At 36.5% G+C, this 20,046-nt stretch overlaps 1 protein-coding gene across 1 annotated transcript in view; it reads left to right on the top strand.

Moving 5' to 3' along the window:
• RyR (Ryanodine receptor) overlaps positions 1–20,046 on the top strand; it is a 602,377-nt gene that overhangs the window by 246,117 nt on the left and 336,214 nt on the right. Inside the window, 3 exon segments of the mRNA XM_089093383.1 lie at positions 9,120–9,328; positions 11,883–12,123; positions 16,694–16,767. Of these exon segments, the coding sequence (XP_088949509.1) occupies positions 9,120–9,328; positions 11,883–12,123; positions 16,694–16,767 (524 nt within the window).

The raw sequence follows: 20,046 nt of genomic DNA, 5'->3' as shown, positions 1-20,046 counted from the left end.
AAATTTTTTAATTTCTTGTGGTCACCCTACCTCTATCTTATCCTCCAACAAACTAAAATACGCTTCTTTCGCTAGCCTATTTTTACTTCTTACATTTTTTATCCAAAAGTTCACCATTCTTATTAACCTATCTTTTCTTAACCTACTTAGTCCTATATCCCCCTCCAGTAAAATACTGTGAACGGATCTATGGGCCCTAAAACTCGCCTAAAATAATTTCTTAGCATTCTCTCCAACTCCCCACTTTCTCCAAAGCCCTAAAGTTCACACATAAAATGCATAACCGGGAGGAGTTTTGTCCTAAATAAATATTTATGCATTGTTAAATCCCTAATCTTTCCAACCTCATTTTTTAAAATCAAATTCATACACAAATTTCCCTTTTGTACTCTATACTTAACATCCTCTGTATACTTACCATTCCAAAACAACTTAATCCTAAGTACACGATCCTTTTTTAATCTCTATAAAATCACCTTTAAATCTAAATTCATCATCTTTCCTTAATTTTCCACCTTTCCTAAAAACTACAACTACCGTTTTCTTCTTATTTAATTCTATCCTTTCATGTCCCAATATTCCTCCATTATGTTTAATAATGTTTGCATTTCTTTTGCCGATTGTGCTGTGAGAGCAATATCATCAGCAAACAAAAGCATGCAAATTTTCGAAACACTTATCAGTACCTCCGGAGCACTTTTCTCCTTGAAGAAATCAACTATATCATTAATATACACGTTGAACAAAGTCGGTGACAGTGGGCATCCCTGTATTAAACCTATTCGCGTCAAAATTCTCCCGGATACCTTACCTAGTATTCTAACAACTAACCCTACTGAACTATATATTCCTACAATTAATCTAGAAAAATTTACAGGCAGTTCGATCTTTAGAAGTCGCTTAACTAGCATAGCTTCTATCACACTATCAAAAGCCTCCTTATGTCCAGGAACGCTACGTCAATCCTATCCTAACTATACTATGCAAAATAAAAAACCTGCTCCTTTGTACCCCCTTCTTTACTAAGCCTTCCCGGCTCCTCTGTGAATTTTCTCATTTCTTCGAGCTATTTTGTTAACCGATTAACTACACTCTTACACAAAATCCTGCTATTGGAGAAGTGTTGAACATTCGGTAATTCGGCAATTCTTTGTTTTTATCTTTTCTATATAATGGTACAACTCTAGATATTGTCCATTCTATTGGCCAGCCGCACAATAAAAATATGTGGTTTAAAACAACAGTTAAAACGGGTATGCATACTTCTTTTGCCCTTTTCCATAATCATTATGGAGTACAGTCTCTACCTGTTGCTTTTCTTTAGCTGATTTCATAGCCTCCCATATCTCCTCTTCCGAAATTGGTACTATCAATTTCGTGTCTCCTTTTGTCATGGGTCCAAAAGGTATAATTTCTGGTAAAATGTTTTGGAGATCTTCTTTCATTCGGTTTTCGTTTATCCATTGTATCCTGAGGGGCAGTGCTTACTGTTTAGGTTCTACAAAGCTTGTCTTGTATATCTCTCCTTTCAGCGACCTATATACGGCTTTTACGAACTGGTGTGTGTCTTTTTTCCCTGAATCGCTTAATAAGTTCTTTTTCTTTCTTCGCTGCTTCACATTGTTTATTCTCTCTTATCATCTTCTTATACCGCTTTCTATTCTCTGTAAATTTTTAAATTATTCTCTATCCCTCGCGGTTGGGACGACCGTACTTTCCTCAGGCTCCCTTGTACAATGAGTCGAAGACTCTCACACTCGTAATCAAAAAAAGTTTTGATCGATTTCTTCTCTTTCCGTAGTCCGCATATCTGCCTCAGCGATTCTACTAAATTACATACTGCTTCACTTACTTTGCTCACTTAAACTAGCTCAATAATCCTTCTCCATCTCTTTCTCTAAATTTTTGTTTCCTACATTAACCTTAAATAAATCTTCATCATAAATATCTATTGCTCTCTCTATTTTTATATTTTTTCTTAAATCTAGTACCCTATTCTTCAAAATCTTTTCTGTAACCTTATTTTTCCGTCGACGATCTTCCACTCTGATCTCTAATAGCAATGGCAAATGGTTAGTGCCAACTATTTTCAGAACCTCAAAACCCGCACAGCACGACAAAAGACAACCATCGACTAAAGTATTATCAATTAAACTTGGGTTCTTACCTGACAAACATTTAAACTCTCCTATCCCCGTATCCTTTCCAACCCTCCCATTATCTATACCGAAACCATACTCCCCACAAAAATGTAAAAGCTTACTTCCCCAAGTGTTCTTTCTCCTTCCCTTGTCCTTTGTATGCCTTCCCTTCAAATTCTCCAAACTTTCTTCTTCTTGACTTGAAGGATCTGCAAAATTAAAACCATCTCAAGTATCACGTTGTTCTAAAAAATTGGCCGTGTACGCATTATAATCCACCATCAATATAAATCCCATGCGCGGGTACTTCAAACGTAGAGCAGCCATTTCCTCAGACAGAAGTTTCCAAGTATCTTCGTTTGAATAATAATAATTTATTATGAGCCAAAAAAACAGGCCATACAGAACAGTATTCTTAATTACACTCAACAAGAAAAGTAACATAAATATCAAGTTTCACTCATTGATGTCAACGCTTCATTTACATATTTACATAACTGCCTGATTGTCCTTTTTACAGTCGTTTTCAGGATCCCCGGGAACACCAAGTTAACACCCTCAAAATAAATTACCCATAATAGATAAAGTTGCTGGCACTCGGCGAGAATATGGGCCACAACCTCAATACCTAGGCTACATCTGGGGCAAGAGTAATCCGCATCTGTATCTGGGGCCACAATTTTTCTTTCAAATACTCTTTTTCTATTTTTTAGTGGCAGGCAGTTCGCTCGGATCCGAAACCAAGTCCTCAATGTCTCCCCCGGTAATCCTAATTTAAAACAATATTCAAATCCAAATATCTCTTTTACTTGGGAATAAAACTTCAATGTTTCAGATGTTTTAACTGCATGGGTCCACATTTGGACTTCCTGGTCTTTTATTCTTTCTATAATCATAGCCAAAAACAGCTCACCCTGATCTGAGGGTCCTACCCCCTCATCCCAAATATAGGATAATCCTAATCCATCTAAAACATTTTTTATTTGATACAGCCACGATCTTTTACGTTTCGACCGTAGCATCTCCACATAAGCTGCTTTTGCTAACCTATCTTCTGGCAGACTTAGAACTTTTCGCCAGTACCGGATCATCTGTGCTAATCTACTCATTCTCAGCGAAAATATACCTAGGTCACCTTTTATTGCCTGATTGTGGGTCGTTACGTGAAGACCAATTAATCTCTTAAAGTGTTGCAGCTGAATTGATTCCAATTGTGCTGCCGGGTCATGCCCCCGGAGTTCAGATCCGTAATGGATAGTAGGCAGAACTTTAGAATTAAAAACATATTTATGCATTTTTAGATCTAGATATGATATGAATATGAGGTAGACTGAGGCGGTGAATATACGGAACCTAACATAATATACATTACTGAGCTCTTTTTTTTATTTTTTATTTACAAACGGGTTACAATAAATAAATAAACAAACATCTCATTTAAAAAAACACAATCCAATGCATTACTGCATGCCGGACAAAACCCGAAAAAAAAGAAAAACACTTAAAAAAATATATAATATTTTCTTTTATTATCTTTTATTTCCTCGGACCCTAATATTTCCCAAAAAGGGTCCAACCCAAAAACAAATAAATATCTTCTCTCGCCTCCCTCTCCCACCCCTCCAACAAAAAAGTGGGAACTTGAGAATCATCCAAACGAAGCATAATCCACACAATGTTCTCAGATTTACTAGCTAGCCTTTTAACTGAAGCAAATGTTCTTTCTTTCAAAAACACAGATAGGCCCCCATATGTTCTACAATTACTACTCTTTTCCCTTTATACTCTAAACTGTTCATATCCCTGAATATTTAAAGTTTCGTCGACATGTTTCCACGACCTTGCAATACCCAAAGCCTCAAAATTGTTTGTTTGTTTCATCCGAAATTTTTACTTGTGAGACCTCGAATATTCCAATGACCAAACAAAAAACGTGTAAATTGTTTCCCATGGCCCGAGAGTTCCTATTTTTCACTGTTTTTTCTATCATTCTCCATTCTTTCCGCCTTACTTAGCTCTTGTTCTACACTACTATTGAGGCTTAGAATGATTGTGCCCAAATATAACTTTTACAGCTGTTTTTGTGTCGTTTCAAATATGTCAAAATAAGTAGTCAGTCCAGGATGCCAATCTGAACATGCATACTCCATACATGGTGTTATACTAGTGCAATATACACAAATTAAAACTTCAGTTGGCAGACCAAATCTTCTACGTTTGGATGAATGAAACAGTGGGAAACCTTTTTAGTCAGATTGTCAACGTTGGAATTCCATCTTAAATATTCGTTCAAATACATTTCAAGCATTTTATTTGTTTTCTATTTCCGTATTAGGAAAGTATGTGGAGTTGCTATCAATTAACAAAACAAGCTAGAAAAAATATGGCACCGAACAGTTCAATAAGGTAGGAAAGTAGCGGAAGTTGCTATCGATCAACAAAACAAGCTAAAAATATATGGTACCAAACAGCTTAATAAGGTTTAGCTTTCCTTGAAGGTGGCGCTGTGTCTATGAATTAACATATTTAATTTTTAAATATTTACAGACAAGGCTATATCTATGAGGGCGGGGGACTAGGGGGTTTGCCCCCCCCCCCCCCCAAAAAAAAATGTTTGTCCGGCTCGTAAAACGTAACAAAAATGCATATAACCAAATTCTTGATGCGTTTTTTTAAGCCTTTTTGTACCCCCCCCCCCACCGGAAAAAAATCTTTTTGTGCGCTATCAATTATAATTATAAAGTAGCTATCAATTTCTTAACTGACCTAACCGTTATTCTTACGTGTCTTAGTTCATCTAGTTTCATTTATATTAAATCGGAAAAATACTAATAGTTACACACAAATTTCATTGATCTAAGATGTTTAATTCGTATCTGGAGTTAAAGTCGGGCCTAAGGGCCTCACTTCGGGCCCTTCGATTATACAGAATTAAAATTCTTAGGTGACGTTTATTTTAAAGGTATGTGACATGCAAAATGTATCTCGAAAGCCTTTACCTTATATGGATAATCTGTATTATTTAGACCCATTACCCCTGGAGCTGTACTTGCCATGTCCTCGTTGGAGTTACATTTTTTTTTCTTTTGACCGTTCTGAGTTAAATCGATATCTTCAAATTGTAACTTGATGCTATATTAGGCTGTGGTGAAATACGAGGTGATGAAATGTTATCAAGTTGTCAGTCAATATATTTTGGTCCTCTTAAAGGGCGTTAGAACTAAGAATTTGCGATAGAATTGGCCCTTCTCCGACTTTCTGTGACCATTCGTTCCACGTGGTGATATATATCTTGCCAGAAAGGATGCAGGTGTTTGTTAGACTTTTATCTCCAGTAATGTAAATACCCTGCTTGCAATAAGGAAATTCAATGTTTATAAATACTTTTTTTTTTATATGAAATAAGATTCTAGAATCTTTTAAGTTGTCTGCAGTTTTGTTCTAGTATGTTTTTATTGTGTCTAGCTCGTTAAGTAACTGGTTTCAACCTAACTTTCCCAGCCAAATTTAAAAAAGTGCATCTCAGGATAGTCTGTCCACAAGGGAATTGCATGCTCTGGCAAATTTGATTACAATGCTCTCTATAGACCTTTTTTTGTAATCTAGTTGACGGAAAGTTTAGTACATGGAATAATTTCGAATCTAAGAGGCTACGACATTTAACTTTTTTTTTATCGTCATGCACGATCAATAACGCCATTTTGTAGGGGAGGGATATCCCCCCCCCCAGATTTTTTTGCCCCTCCCCCAGGAATTTGAAAATACTTTTTTTTAATTTTCATTAAAAAAACATTTTCGCGTTTTCATAGGAAAAATTGGTAAAACAACAAAATTGGTCCCTTAGATTTGGAAAATGTATCCCATCTAATTTCGACGAATTGACACCAATTTATACAACCAAAGACATGCCAAAGAGGCTCTGGGGGGCGGTGCATCGTATCTTTCCCCTTGCGACACTCCAAGGATAATCTGGGGAATTTAGGCATAAGAAGGTCCATATTCTCGGCGAGGGAGTGTGTCCAATAATAAAAACGATACTTCTGTGTCCATATACAGTAAAGAATGCATATTTCTTAACAGTTTAATTTTTTTCTACAAAAACAGAAATTAACCCCCCCCCCCGTCAAACATCCTTCTAGCTATTTCGAAAATCTTTAGAAGACGTTATGCTGCTATTTAGATATCATGTTCATATATCAACGATATATATCAAAAATATCAACGATATGTTTACCCTCTTGTGTGGTTCTTTTGACTTGTCTTGTGCGGTTTCTTTGTATGTGTGTGTGTTAAAACAGTCCTGTATGAATTTATACATGTATATGTATGTCTTCATATAATTTTTGCATGGTTTTTCCTTTTCTTTTTCTTTGTTCTTTTTCTTGTGTTACTCTACTATTTACACATAATGTACTATGGGTTAAAGATAAATAATTATTATATTAATATTGTGTGGTGGCGGATCCCTGTTGTCACTATTGTCTTCCGCGTCCCTAGACACGCACATAGAAATCTATTTGGGAAAGGTTAAATATGTCGTAAATGTAAGAAGTTATCATGGGAGTTATGGGGAAATAAACGAAATTACTCGGTTTTCAGGACCAGGTCCCACAAGCATTGAGGACAACAGGCAGTATAAGAGAGACAAAGAGGCGTAGTCTAGTAACTGGTCTTTTTAATTATGTACATAAATATATTTTTGTTTGACCCTCATACCAGAAATGTAGTTTTTTTGGGGGCGGGGTTATAGGGTGAAGTTTTTCAATAAAGTATTAAAAGTAATAACACAGAAGTTAGGAAACTGGGCACAAACTGGGCACTTGCTGCAATACAGTAGGCTTATTTTCTGTACTATAAGAGTCCTCATTTATCTGTTTGTTTTCTATGCCTTCCTAACCAAAAGGACCAGTTGTGATGAAACTTGAATTTTTTTTTTCTTTTTTTTTGTGGAAGGAGAAGGTAAAGATGGGCTTAAGGACGGGTCTGTTAGTAGGAGGGATTTGACCGTTCTTGCGCTTGAATAATAATTTACATATGATCTAATGACGTGGTTCAATAATTTAGCGGTTATTACGTCTGCCTTAACCACATTAGGTATTTGGTCTGATCTAGAATGGAACCACTATGTTAATTTTTAACAATGTTGCTTTTTCACCAGAAAATATTGGGATATGGTGGGAGTGGGGGGTCATCTATAGTTACTACATTTGGTTTTATCCCCTTTCTTGAAGACAGGGATAATTATCAAATCTCTCCATTCTTTAGGACTTCCTCCTAGATCTGCGATATTATTCTGCGAAGATTTTCAGCCAGTTTTGGGCCGCCGCCATATTTGAGCAGCTCAGTAGGTATTGCGGCTGGACCCGGAGCCTTGTGGAATTTCAATTCTGCATCATACCGTTTGTCGATAGCTGTTTTGGTCCTTTTTAGCAAACTTTTGGCATTCCTTCCTCTGTTGTTTAAACTTATCTGACTTATGGTTATGTAATTTGTTGCATACATTCAGCGATGTGAATGGTGTTGCTGGATACTCATCTCTGTTTTATGTTCGCGGAAGCCTATGGTTGCCTCTGCAGCATCATGGACACCATTGGATATTCAAGTCCATTTGTTGTTAATGCGATGGGTTGTATTGGCAATTTCATCACTTTGAAGGGCTTCAGAGTGGAAAGAGACCTCGACAGCGTAAAGCTGGCATAGAGTCATCTGGACGCAATGTATTAAATCGTCTGGTGGCTTTTTTACTGGCATGAGCGGTATGTCTGCTTAAAGCCAAACTTCACAAGAAAATAATCGAATCTGTGTTTGGAACCAGAATTGGATCTGGAGTATGACCTGCTGTTGGTCCCCCATTGATCTCCTGTGGCGAGATAAAAAACAATAGCAATCGATCTGACTCTTTGTCTTTCCATTTCTTGAGTGCCACGTGCCTGGGCTTTTACTTGAATAGCGCATTCGTGACGACTAAGTCGTTCAAGATGGCAATTGCAGGAGTCTAGCTCCTCTGGTCCGTCTGTCTCTGAGACTGAAGTGGCCTTTTCCAGACTCAGCAGCTGATGTTTATGGGCCGATTCTGGCATTAAAACCGCTTGCACTAATGCTGAGGTCCATCCTGGTGATTATTTTTAAAGAATTCGGGTCAATATTGGATGGAAATCATTCGCTTTACTGTCGGGTGAATCTTTTGCTGTGGCATGTACAAGGATAACCGAGATTTTGAGCAGGTGGGATTTGAATCGGGCTCTAGTGACTCTCAGGGGGACAGTCTCCCATTCTAAGAGTGAGCTTGACGCTCGACTACAGAAGAGGAGTTCCATTCCTCCGTGATTATATACCATTAAGTTATATAGAAAGATGTATAGTAATCAAAATGTATAGTAAGAATCCTTGATGTAATAGTTTTCTACAACTATTTACTTTTAAGTTCAATTGAGTGACGTTTCGAGAAGCTTTAATTCATATTGTACCGATGTTAAAGTGGCAAAGACTAGGTCCTCATCAGGATCCTATTTTCTTTGGATCACGTTGTGATAGCGTATTCTATAATCTCTCCTTTTACCTGGTGTTATTTTTTTTAAACAAAACAGCAAAAACGTTAGAATGCACTATCAAATCTTTAAGTGAAACCCAACAAAAACTGTTATTTTTGTGATATTACCCTCTTTGATGGAGACATTTAAAGAAATATTTTGTTTTGTATACTTTTTTATTTTCAAAAATTGAATAGAAATAAAATCACCGGCTTCTGCTTCTTCTTGAAGGCCGCCGTTAATTTCAATTACAAACTAGATTCGGTGGAAGGCCAATCTTCCATTAAAAATAATACTACTAATAATAAAAACGTGTCCTATTCCTTACTATTTTGCATCTTTATAGAAATCTCCTATTCGAAGCGCTATTGAATCATTTTAACAATATTATTGAGTATTTCTATGGGTTAAGTGTCATTTAATATAATTAAAATAATATATGTTTTAGGTGTCTTTACCAGGTTACATAGAAAATATCCGTGAAAAGCTGGCTGAAAATATCCACGAAATATGGGCAGCGAATAAAATACGACAAGGATGGACATTTGGGGAGCGACGTGATGATATCCACCGTATTCACCCCTGCCTCTGTCAGTTTGAGAGGCTTCCCCCTGCCGAAAAAAGATACGACTCCCAGTTGGCACTTCAAACTCTCAAGTATGAGATACTTTCATTGATCTAATTTGTATTATTTAAATATAATCATTATTTTTCTGTAGATAATAGATATACCCACGACTTCTAAGCTTCAAGATAGTTAATTTCAACCGGCTGCGGAACAAACAAAAAGCAAATCTCCAAATTACAGAATTTTGATGACAATATATAGGTCAACATAATTTGCTTCTCATGTTTGTTCCTAATATGTAAATTTCATCAATTTTGTGCTTACACACACAATTTTAAGTATAAGAGCTTTTGCACAATTTTAGAAAGAGGGGAAAACAACTCTAAAAAGGGGTGCTAACCTTGAGGAAATAATACCATCGAATTCAACATGTTTGAAAACTCAGAGTGGATGTTTTAAGCCCCAATCTATACAAGTCGTATTTTTCCCGAGAAGGATGGCTGCGGATACTTTTTTTTTCAAAGATGATTGAATGTTAAATTTTGGACCAAAATTATATCGGGTGATAGCGGATTAATTTCAGAACAATGGGGAAACTGCTCATATAATCTTCCATTTCAGAGGTGATGTCGCAGGATTCGCCCCTAAATTTGTTGGTAGTCCTTGCAGTTCAAAAATTAAACTACTACTACTAACAACTCACCGCAGCACCAAGCCGCCTGAGGCCAACACAGCTACGCACGCTTTTCCTCCTCGCCAATCTAATCAAAGCCTCCCTTTTTACACCCGCCCACGAAGTTCCCATTTCCTTTAAATCTTTCTTTATGGCGCCCTCCCACACCAGTCGAGGACGACCTGCTTTTCATGTAGCCCTATACGGTTGGTCGAAAAGAACAATTTTCGGCAGTTTCTCATCGTTCATTCACACAACGTGCCCTAGCCAGCTCAACCTTTCTTTCATTATAGCCCTAGAGAGCGGTATTGAACCATATTTTTCGTATTGCCTATTGTTTGACATACAGTCAGTCAGTCAGGTACCCAGAACAATCCTTAAGCAATTTCTCTGGAAAACATCTAGCAAATCTTCATCTGCTTTTTTGAGCACCCATGCTTCAGAGCCATATTTGACCAGTTTCATCACTGTAGCTTCTAATATTCCAATCTTGGTTTGCAGACGGCTAATATAAACAACTGTTCGTAATCTTTGTTTGTCTAAATTCATTCATTTGAGGCTTTATTAATTTGTGCACAGTACTATCTAGATGCGCATCAAACATTACGAGGGAGGTCAGCGAATATGACAATAAAAAAAAGATTGTAAATAACCTGTGTGCTGACTAAATATGTCCTTTATTTTCTTTTGATAAATATAACAGGAATCACTATAAGTTATCAAGCAACATAATTTTATAGGTGTTGACGACTCATAGAATAGTTTATCTCAAGCTGAAACGAAATCTCTCTCTTTTTATCTTGGGCAAATTTGCTGTAGAAGATTCAATGCCACGTAGGTTACACACAAGCTCTCTGTTAATAATGAGGTTTTTGTCAAAGAAATAATCTTGCTCTCCTGAGCCCTGAACTACCAATTTAAAATTTGCACGAGAAATGTTTTATATATATATATATATATATATATATATATACACTTGTATATATATATACAAGTAATTTTCAAATTTTTTTGAAAATTGAAAATTCAGCAGGTAGATGATAAAACAATAATCTATACACTTGTAACTTCCGATTTTTAATAAATAAGCTCAGAAACCCTCAAGTAGCAACTTGGGTTAAAATCAAACATTATTCGTGAAACGTGTTTTTATCGTATTTGGATTTGATTTTGATTTCTAAACTGGAATATTCGCCTCAGATTTGTAATCATAGGGGTTATAAAGTCTAAAATACCAACTTGGGTTGAAACCAATTATCGTTTGTGATATATTTACTTACACTGCTGGATTTTTGAATGTTATATTGCAATTGGCAATATCTTATTGTATTGCAGTTGCTGTTGCTATAATGCAGCGTTGTTATAGATGCTAAGTGCGATTGTAATATTGCAATGTTAACCTCAGATTTACAATGAACAAGCTAAAGAAAACTCAGTTACCGACCTTGGTGAAATTAAAAGCATCATTTACAAAAATCTGTAATTACCATGTTTTGGATTTGGACTTCTACGCAACAATATGGACCAGATTCATCATCAATAAGTTCCAAAATCCTTAAATAGTAGACTTTTGGATATTAAAACTCATTTTAAAAATAAGCATGTACCATATTTCGATTTTGAACATTATTTCGTTTTCTGGGTTGCAATTTTTTCTTTCGCTATAGTTGTAACCAACAAGCCCATCAATGCTTAAATACAAAATTTAGTGGAAGTTAAACTGTATGTAACAAACATATAACGCACATGTTTCCATTTTGGACTTCTGTATTGTAATATTAACCTCAGATTTGCAATCAGAAAGCTAAAAATCCTGTAAAGAAAATAAAATCAGAAAGCTGTAAAGAAAATAAAATTGTAACGAGATTGTTTTAAGCTCAACTGAGATTCTATCACTTATGTTTATATTATTTTCCTTCTCCTCCAATCTTGATCTCTTCCACTCAGTCAGCCTGTACGTATTTTTTTAGGACGATAGTGTCCCTGGGATACCATATCACGATGGACAAGCCACCTCAACGAATGAAGACTCTTCGACTTCCTAACGACCCGTTTCTGCAAGGAAACGGATACAAACCGGCCCCCCTGGATTTAACAACGGTTAATCTATCTACCCGATTGGAAGAGCTGATTGATGAGCTAGCTGAAAACACTCATAATGTTTGGGCAAAGGAAAGAATCTTGCAAGGATGGACTTACGGTTTAAATGAGGTTCAAATTTATTTATGCTAGGCATTTATTTGGGAGGGGGGATTGTCCAGACCCTCTTAAACCTAGTTAGGTTTTCTACTTTCTTTAGTTTTCCCCAGATTTATTTAATTTAAGTGTTTGATGCCCCCCCCCCAAAAAAAAAAAATTAAAAAAGAAAAAAACTATGGTGTTTTAGTGGCTGATTCGCGTGTTCGTTAGTTTTTCGTTTGTTTGTGTCCCAATATACTATCTTTTAGTGAAGCGCCGTCAATACCATGCGGTAAACAGTACGTAAAACGGAAGATATGACTCCCTCAATAATCATGGTTGTCTTTTGCAAACGCCAAGGATAATATTTTATAATAATTGCTTATTTACAAGCGTTTGTCAGTTGTTGTCATAACATGGTTTGGTCGCATGACTTGAGGTAAAATATATGTTTTCAGGAACACTTCTCGGATATCTGCTTGTGATTGTTTTGGCCATCAGAAGTGTCTTTTGAGAAACTGTTATGAAATTAATATCCAGTAGTGTACAAGTTGTATCATGGGCGACCATAAGCTGAATTTTAAGGGGGGGGGGTTTACCTGGTCTAATCGGCACTTGCAATGCTGTATAGACCTAATCGAAAACTCAAAACAAAAATATAAGGCAGAATCATTCAGCCATGGGAGGAGGGGGGGGGCTGGTATGTCTTTCGCACAGTTTGGTTTTAATGGTCAAAACATCCAAAAAAAGAAGAAGAAAAAAAATCAAGATGATAATCAATAGCACGAGAAAGAAAAAAAAATCTTTCAGAATAATTACGTTTGCAACTTTCTAATTTAATTTTTTCTATTTCAAAGGACAAAATTTTTCCTTTTGATTTTATTTCCGTTTTGCATTCACTGAAAATAAATTATAAGACCAATGGGGCTTATAGTGTGAACAATTTCGAGCAAATTGAAGACAAAATATTAAGCCCCCCTCCCCCCCCCATGTCCTCTCCTCAAATCAAATTTTAAGGCTCACTTGCCCCCCCAACACTCTCTGAAATTTTAATTACTTTGTTTTTTAACTGTAAATAGAATCCACGTCTCATTGTGGTTTAAAATGAAAAATGGCTTAGGTATATCGGATAATTTATTGTAGTTCTCTTTATAAAGGAGATTTCTATTGAATGGATTTCCGTATCTTCGTACATTTTATTTCATTGTTATATTATTTTTTTACGTTCTTATCCATAAGTATTTTTGATTGGAAGGAGTTCTGTTTCTTAGTTCTTTTTGTTGAATTTTGCTGCTCTAGTTTTTTATTTTCCTTCATTAACATGCTCCCATTATTTTTAATATAAAATACTTGTGTGAACAGTGAGGAGTTTGCTTTATTTTGGGCGCTTGTTCCTTGGACATCCGAGGATTTTTGTCAAAAACACCGTTTGTACTTAAATCATACTTACTTTCTTGAAATAAATTTTCTCTCAAGCAGTTAATGTATAGCTTTTTTAGTAGTTGAGACTTAGGACAGGGAGTCAGGGGTAAGTTCAGTTTTGCATTGCTAGGAAATTCAAGTTACCGCGGATTGAACTTGTGTTATTTTTGTAATGGTGAAGGATTCTGTACTTGCATGTAAGCAATGCTAATCTAAAACATATTGAAAAGCTAAGTTGCAATCAAACATAAACCCTTTATTCAGTGTCTTATCGTAGACTGTAGTAGGGACACAGACAAATATTGCGCCTGTTTTCATCCAGGATTGATAAAATTCTACTTTATTGAAATTTTTTCATCTTCAACATTTTTTTTTTGGTCCTGTCTAAATGCAACTTCAAAATAGATCAGGAAAAAGTTATGGGTAATTTTCAAACCTGCGTTCGGAAAAGTTTTTTGTCCTTGGTTCCCCTAGGCCCAGAGACGGCTGTAACTTTCAAACTGATCAAGGACAAGAAGTTTTTTTTCGCCTGTTTTCAGGCTCCCTAACACCTTCTTTCTCCAAACGAAAAGGTGTAGTCGTCTTAGACCCGGCAATGATTCTTTAAAGTTTCAAGCTTATTGGAAAAAATCTGTTTGGCCCTGTTTGAGCCCGGTTTCCTGAAGGGACCACATCCCCAGATAATTTTTTTTTTATCTTTGGTCTATTCGGACCAGGGACTTACAGTCTTAAAATTTCGAAAGAAGAGTTCACCACTGGTCCTTTTTTAGGTCCAGTTTTTAGACAAACCAACTATTATTTTTTTTTTTTTTTGAATTCAGTTCCCTTTGGCGTGAGGAATTCCAGATAAAAGTTTCAAGCCAATAAAAAAAAATAAAAATAAATTAAACGACATAAAATTGTTGATTCATTTTTAAGGGGGCAGTACTCCCAATCCAAACATCTCTTTGGGGTTTCCTTGATCCAAGAACTCCTTGCTTCAAGCAGTAAAAAAAAATGGATGGTTTTTCTAGGGAAAACTTTTTTTCTATTTTTTAATTTTTTTTTCTTGTTCATCGCGTTCCTCTTGGCCAAAAGACTTAAGGATCTAAGTCTTGAGCTGTTCAGGAAAAAAACTTTTGGTTCTTTTTGGGTATCATTTTTCTGGAGGTGGGCTGGGGATGCCCCTAAACTAAATTTGTTTTTTTATATTAAGTCCAATATTGGCATTTATGGCTGTAATTTTAAAACTAATCAGGAACAAAAAGAATTTGGTCCCATGCAAAGATTATTGGAAAGTTTCACGTCATTTGGACAAGAACTTTTTAACCATTTTACTGGGCGCAATTTTGAGGTGACTGGTGACTCCCAAACTAACATTTTGCTGTTCATTAGGGTCGGAATGACAAGGGACTTGTGGTTTTATTTTTCAAGTCATTCATAAAAAAATTTGTTGGCCCTTTTAGGGCCCCGTTTTCAGCTGAATCTTTGTTTCTTTTCAATTTTTCTTTGTGATTTGGGACCCCTTGAAACAAGGTCTTTCAGATATATGTTTCAAATCAATTGAAAACAAAAAACAATGCTGGTAAAAAAATTTTGGGACCCGTGCTGCCCCCAAACTTTTTTTGATACATGAAGGTCCCCTTGGGCCAGGAACTTACGAGTATAATTTTACAAGTCGTTCAGGAGGAAATTTCTTTTTCCCTCTTTTCACTTATTCTAGGAAACCGAAATTCCTTTCCAGTTTTGTTGCGGATTAAAAATTTATTAGCCCAAGAGTTCGAGGATTTAAGATTCCTACAATTTTTTTTGTCCTCTTCTACCCCCATTTTCGGGTGGGACCATACTCTGAAACTACGTTTTAGAATTAGGTCCCTCTTGGCCTGGGGTCATGCGGCTGCAAGTTTGAAATTGACAAGGGACGAAAATGCTTTGGCCCATACCGGGAACTCCTAACCCCTTCCACTCTAAGCAAAATGTGATTAAATTCCGATTAAACTAAATCGGGAAAAAAGCTTTTTTCCATTTCTGACCTCAGACTGGATGGGTCTGTGCCCCCCCCCCCCAATTTTTTTATACCGTTATTGAGTTCATTTAGGGAGTTTCTTTTCTTGTGTATTGGGGTCTCCATGGCCCAGGTGCTTAAGGATGTAAGTTTCCAACCGACTGGAAAAAAAACTTTTGTTCTTTTTTGGGGCCCCTTTTGAAGTCAACTAGTATTTACTTCATCTTTTCGTTGGTCATTAGGGTTCCTTTGGCCCAGAAACCTACGTCAATAAGTTTCAAGTTTTCTGGGGAAGAAAATTGGGCCTCCTTTACGGGTAAACCAATATTTTTTTTCTATTTTTTCTTCTTACTGGGCCCCTTTATACCTTCAGGATATAAGTTTGTAATCGACCGAGAAAAGGTTTTTTGACCCTTCTTAGGCCCCATTTTTTGGAGGGCCTCTGCCACCAAACATTTTGCTCAAACGTCAGCGATAAACTTAGTCTATTGACCCATTGCTGGGCTCCCTAACACCCTCTCCTCCACCTCCCAACCAAACTTGTATTTCTCTTTGCCCAGAGAACGATCTATATAAGTTTTGAGTCAATCGGACACCGAAGATAAAACATGCCCCCTTTTCCACTATGCAACCTGTCTGCAAACATCTGACAATTTGCATAATTTCAAGCCCTTACCCCAGGGGCTGTAGGGATCTTTTCATCCCCAGTGGCATATATGTTGGACCTTCCGACTATTCTGAACAAACCATTAACTCAAAATTTTGATCCGATATTATAGGGTTACTGGAGAAGGAGGTAAAAAAGTGCATAGACTTGGGACTTGTTGCCCCCAATCCCTTTTGGTCCTTAGAAAGGGCATTAAAACTTTCAATTTCCAATCGACGAACCCTCTTCCTAGTTTCTATAACCACCCATTTCATAGAAAGTGACCGAAAAAAAAACAATAAAAGAAAGGTTTCTTACTAAAGGCATCGTTACAGCGTTGCCTCTGATCGCTTTTCAGTCTAGACTTAATCAGACCTATAGTATAACAGTGGGACTAAAACTGAAAAAGTGAAAAACATTTTTAATTATCTGCCTAGTTCCATTTTTATTAAGTTTTACCACAGAATATTTATTAACAGTTTGGTTTCTTCTTCAATGTATTGTATCCCTCTTTTAAAATCATTAGTTGAACACTTGCGCTCTATTTTTAGGATTCTGACAACAGAAGGAGTCCTCATCTCGTACCCTATTCGAAAGTTGATGAAGCAATCAAGAAAGCTAATAGGTAAACTTTGTTTATTTTATCGGTTTTTAAGTATTTTCTTTCAGGTCTATACTACCAGCCAATGTTTATATCAACAGATGGATCGGAAAGCTTCGACAAAATTTTTTGCTAAAAATGAGTTTGTGTTATCAGTAAATAGCCTTAATCTTAATTGTATTTGCTGGAATTATCAAAAATTTGCAAGTTAATTTGGTCAATGCAAACATGCAAAGAAGAAATAGAAAAGGCCGATTCCCCAGATTGGCTTGGAACGAAGTCTGTTTAACTAACCTTGAATCTTCTGTGATTACTATGAAGAAGAAAATTTTTATAAGCTAGGATTGAGGGGAAAGGGGGCTTTGATTTCAGGTGACTTAACACTGCGATGAGTTTAAAGAAGTAATAGTTCTTTTGATTTTGTCTTTTGCAAACGGAGGTATTACTGTCTGCATGTCTGCAATTTGTTGTCTTTTCGTCCATGTTTGTGAATGTACCTGGATCAAACTCTATCCAAGATGAGCTTTTAACTTTTCATTTGATCAATGTTTCATTGTGCAGCAGTAGCGCATTTACACATATAAAAGAATAATAAATGAATAAAACAATGCCCACCTTTTCTTTATCATCAATTCAGCATTTATTTTCATCTGGGAAGCCTTATCAGCTTAAGTAAAATTATAGTGGGCAAAAAATATTTTGTGTGTTGTGAAAAATGTTTTCTAGGCGTAATTGCATTCTCGGCACGATTATGACCACTCCGTTATAAAATGTATAACGTCTTAAGATCGTTATAAGATCTAGACAATATATGAAAATAGCTTTAAATATGCAAATATATTTACCGAATGTAAATAGTCAAAGTACGAAAAGCAATTTCAAGCTATTCATTATAGTATTTTCTTCTTGAAAAGATCACTGCGAATTCTGAAAGCAGAAAATTGAATTAGTTCATTCCCAGGGCTATCTCGGTGACTATCTCCCAAATTGGACTCCAAATTGGAGCTCCTTGACTTGACTGCCCTTGGTGCCGCCATTACTTCTTTTTTTTTTTTTGTCTTCGATATGATGTCTTTTGAGTATGTATCCATGAAGAAATACCAAGGTGTGGTCTTCGATGCCAATCTGCTGCTCACTTGATAGCTAGCTGTCTTCTTAAGCCCTCCGATAAGAAGGGCTCTAGATGTGCTGGTACCCATATGGTCACTAAGTACAATCCATGTAACGCTTTGCTAAAATGTGCCGAAAGAATTGGAAGAACTACCGCTCTATTAGCGTGACGAATTACTAAAATAGAATATTGACTAACGTCCATGTGCGGAGAATCAGAGTTGTCATAGTCTCAGTTCTGAGCGAATATCAAGCTGAATTTTGGCCAGGGTGTTGGACCACCGACCAAGTCTTCACTGTCTGAAAGCTTATGGAACGGTCCTCCGAGTCCAACAGTGATTTATATCAAGTTTTCATTGATTTTCGGTAAGCTTTTGACCTAATACGGGGGAAAATAATACCAAGATTACCGTTTACTCTTCCTATGAGTTTCATAGTTTCATCAGACGTAAATGACGTCAAAGGTCAAAGGAGGATAACTACTTGAAATGGCCTGGATTAGATGTCGGATTAGTTACACCTGCTAACCCCGGAAAATGCAAGGTAAGTAAGGATGAGTGACGACCTATGTATATAAGAAATTTAATCGTTCCAAAAAAGGAAGAATATATAAAGTTATATACAGTAAACAAAAATGGAACAGTATTTGTGAAATATTGCACACGCCTCTCAGGATTTGTAAATAAGCTATGTTTACAGAAGAGGACATATAATTTATGTTGTTGTTCGCATAGTTGTCTGTAGCGTTTCAGTTAAAAAGTTGGCGGATAATTATTTGTTGCTACCTTTTACAGATTATACCTAGGGAAGTCGGTGTTGAGCGGATAAGGGAAAATTTAATGCACTAGTAGTGACGATTGAGAATATGCATATCTAGTTCAGAGGACGAATACTTATCCGGATGGTCTCTCAGATGAATTTGCAACCCTCTGGGATTTGTGAGGCTGTATTCTGACATCACTTGTTCAAAGTTTTTTTTGCATGCCATACTGTCGCTGCCACCAGTCGGATACGGAGTCAAAAGTAGGTAGAGTTTTTGATGATAGGCTTTGATATGCTGGTGGTATCGCTCTGATGTCTACAACGTCTGGAGAACTTCAAAGACTCTTAGTCGCGAAGCCCTTCGGCATGCAAGTAAACATCCACCAGACTAAATCTATTGTGACATCTAGTCATGAGTAAGCAAATTCTCTGCCTATAAACATTGTCGGCCAGATAGTGCGAACTCTGAACCAATTCATCTATCTTGGAAACCTCATTATTGTTAACAACCGCCAGACTGTTAATATCAACCGCCAATTTCTCTCGCTAGATCTAGATTAAAGACTATAAACATTGTGACTAGATTAAAGACTAAAAAAAATATTGTGACTTCCTCGACTCGAGATGCAGTGGCTCTGCTGCATCATAAAGGTGAGTTGAATCGACCAGTGGACAAACGAGAAGAAGAGAAGACTGCTCAAGTCTCATGACACAATTCTAGATAAAATCAAATGGAAATAACTGCGGGGGCTTGGGCACTTAAAAACGTAGCCCTTTATAATTTCCCTAAAATGACACTCGAAGGAATGACAGATGGATGATGACCATGAGGAAGACCTGAGGGGTGTGTCCTGGGGACAACTAGTAAAGTAAGTAGACAACTATTGCGTTTAACTAATGAAGAATAAATATAACCAAAGTGTTGCTCTGGTAAAACTGTTATCGGCGAAGACGACCAAAGGCTTCTGTAAGACCTCACTTAGCCTAAACGACGCATCTAGTTTTGACTTCAAAGTAACTGTTGAAGGTATTGGCAGGGATTTGTTTTCCTTTCCTTTTTCATTTTCTGGAAGGACCTTTAAAAGCTTGAACGTTCGTGAAAATAAAAATAAAAACAGTTGGGGCTGCAGACATGAAGTATTATCTGGCATAAACCGGTTGGCCAAGCCTAAGATAGTCCATATAATGTCTTTATTTTTCGTACAGATTGTATCCATGTTCGGGATGTCAAGGAGTCAATATACTTTATCCACGAACAGGAAAAAAATGCTATGTTTAGAAATGATGAAGAAAAAGAAGAAAACAACTATCAAAATTGAATGTGTGTCGCATGGATTCTATAGCTTCTTGAAAATCCTCTTTTGCAGAGTTTAGAGTTTTCTCGAAAATTAGAATTTTAAGCTTAGAAGGGTGATAAAGGAGTTTCTTGAC

The sequence above is a fragment of the Artemia sp. Qi Xiang Cuo genome, chromosome 8 (assembly GCF_049724085.1).
Source record: "Artemia sp. Qi Xiang Cuo chromosome 8, ASM4972408v1, whole genome shotgun sequence".
Lineage (NCBI taxonomy): Eukaryota > Metazoa > Arthropoda > Branchiopoda > Anostraca > Artemiidae > Artemia > Artemia sp. Qi Xiang Cuo.
This window is presented reverse-complemented; position numbering and strand designations above follow the sequence as displayed.